The sequence below is a fragment of the Larimichthys crocea genome, unplaced genomic scaffold (genome assembly GCF_000972845.2).
Source record: "Larimichthys crocea isolate SSNF unplaced genomic scaffold, L_crocea_2.0 scaffold23137, whole genome shotgun sequence".
NCBI lineage: Eukaryota > Metazoa > Chordata > Actinopteri > Sciaenidae > Larimichthys > Larimichthys crocea.
The window spans coordinates 1-847 of NW_020853066.1; the positions used below are offsets into that span (position 1 = coordinate 1).

General features: G+C 36.8%; 1 protein-coding gene across 1 annotated transcript; it reads left to right on the forward strand.

Moving 5' to 3' along the window:
* Positions 1–5: 5 nt before the first annotated feature.
* On the forward strand, positions 6–843 carry LOC113744827 (cytochrome P450 2K1-like; the record flags this gene model as incomplete). Its single annotated transcript, XM_027275868.1, has 4 exons — positions 6–141; positions 233–382; positions 459–619; positions 760–843. Coding segments are annotated over 4 exons (531 nt in total), but the record flags the coding sequence as incomplete, so codon positions are not given.
* Positions 844–847: the final 4 nt, after the last annotated feature.

Sequence of the window (847 nt, forward strand, 5' to 3'; positions counted from 1 at the left end):
TGTTCACCATCTACTTGGGACCTAAGAAGGTGGTGGTCCTGGCAGGATACAAGACAGTGAAGGAGGCACTTGTAAACTATGCTGATGAGTTTGGAGACAGAAGTGAAATACGAATTCTGCATGACTGTTCTCAAGGAAAAGGTAAAGAAATAACATTTAAAAAAAACACAGCTTTTGGCCAACCGATTCTCATTATCCATGTTTTTTTATTTGTTGAAAAACTTCAAATCAGGTGTTATATGGTCCAATGGTGATTCATGGAAAGAGATGAGGCGCTTTGCCTTGACAAACCTGAGAGACTTTGGAATGGGCAAAAAGGCATGTGAAGACAAAATCATTGAGGAATGTGAGCACCTCACTGAGGTGTTTATGAAATTTAAAGGTAAATGGCACATTCTAGATAACTGCATTAGCAACATCTCGAGTGCAAATTATCTATTTTTTTGTTCCTGTTGCAGGAGAAGCTTTTGATACAACCAAACCAATAAACTATGCAGTCTCTAATATTATCTGTTCCATGGTCTATGGCAGCAGATTTGAATATGATGACCCAGAGTTTACATCCCTGGTAGATCGAACAAACAGAAATATCCAGCTCTTGGCGACCCCGTCAATACAGGTATCATTTGTTATGTTTCTGAAGATTATACTTTAAGACATTTAAATATGTGACACAATATTATTTTCCATTTACCTAACCGAAAAGGTTATTTTAAACGTCACGTTATTTTAAATACTAAAACTTTTTTTTTTTGACAGATGTACAACCTGTTCCCCTGGTTATTCAAATGGGTTGCACATAGGAAGGAATTCAACAGTTTTTTTGCTGCCAACAGGAAACAGAACT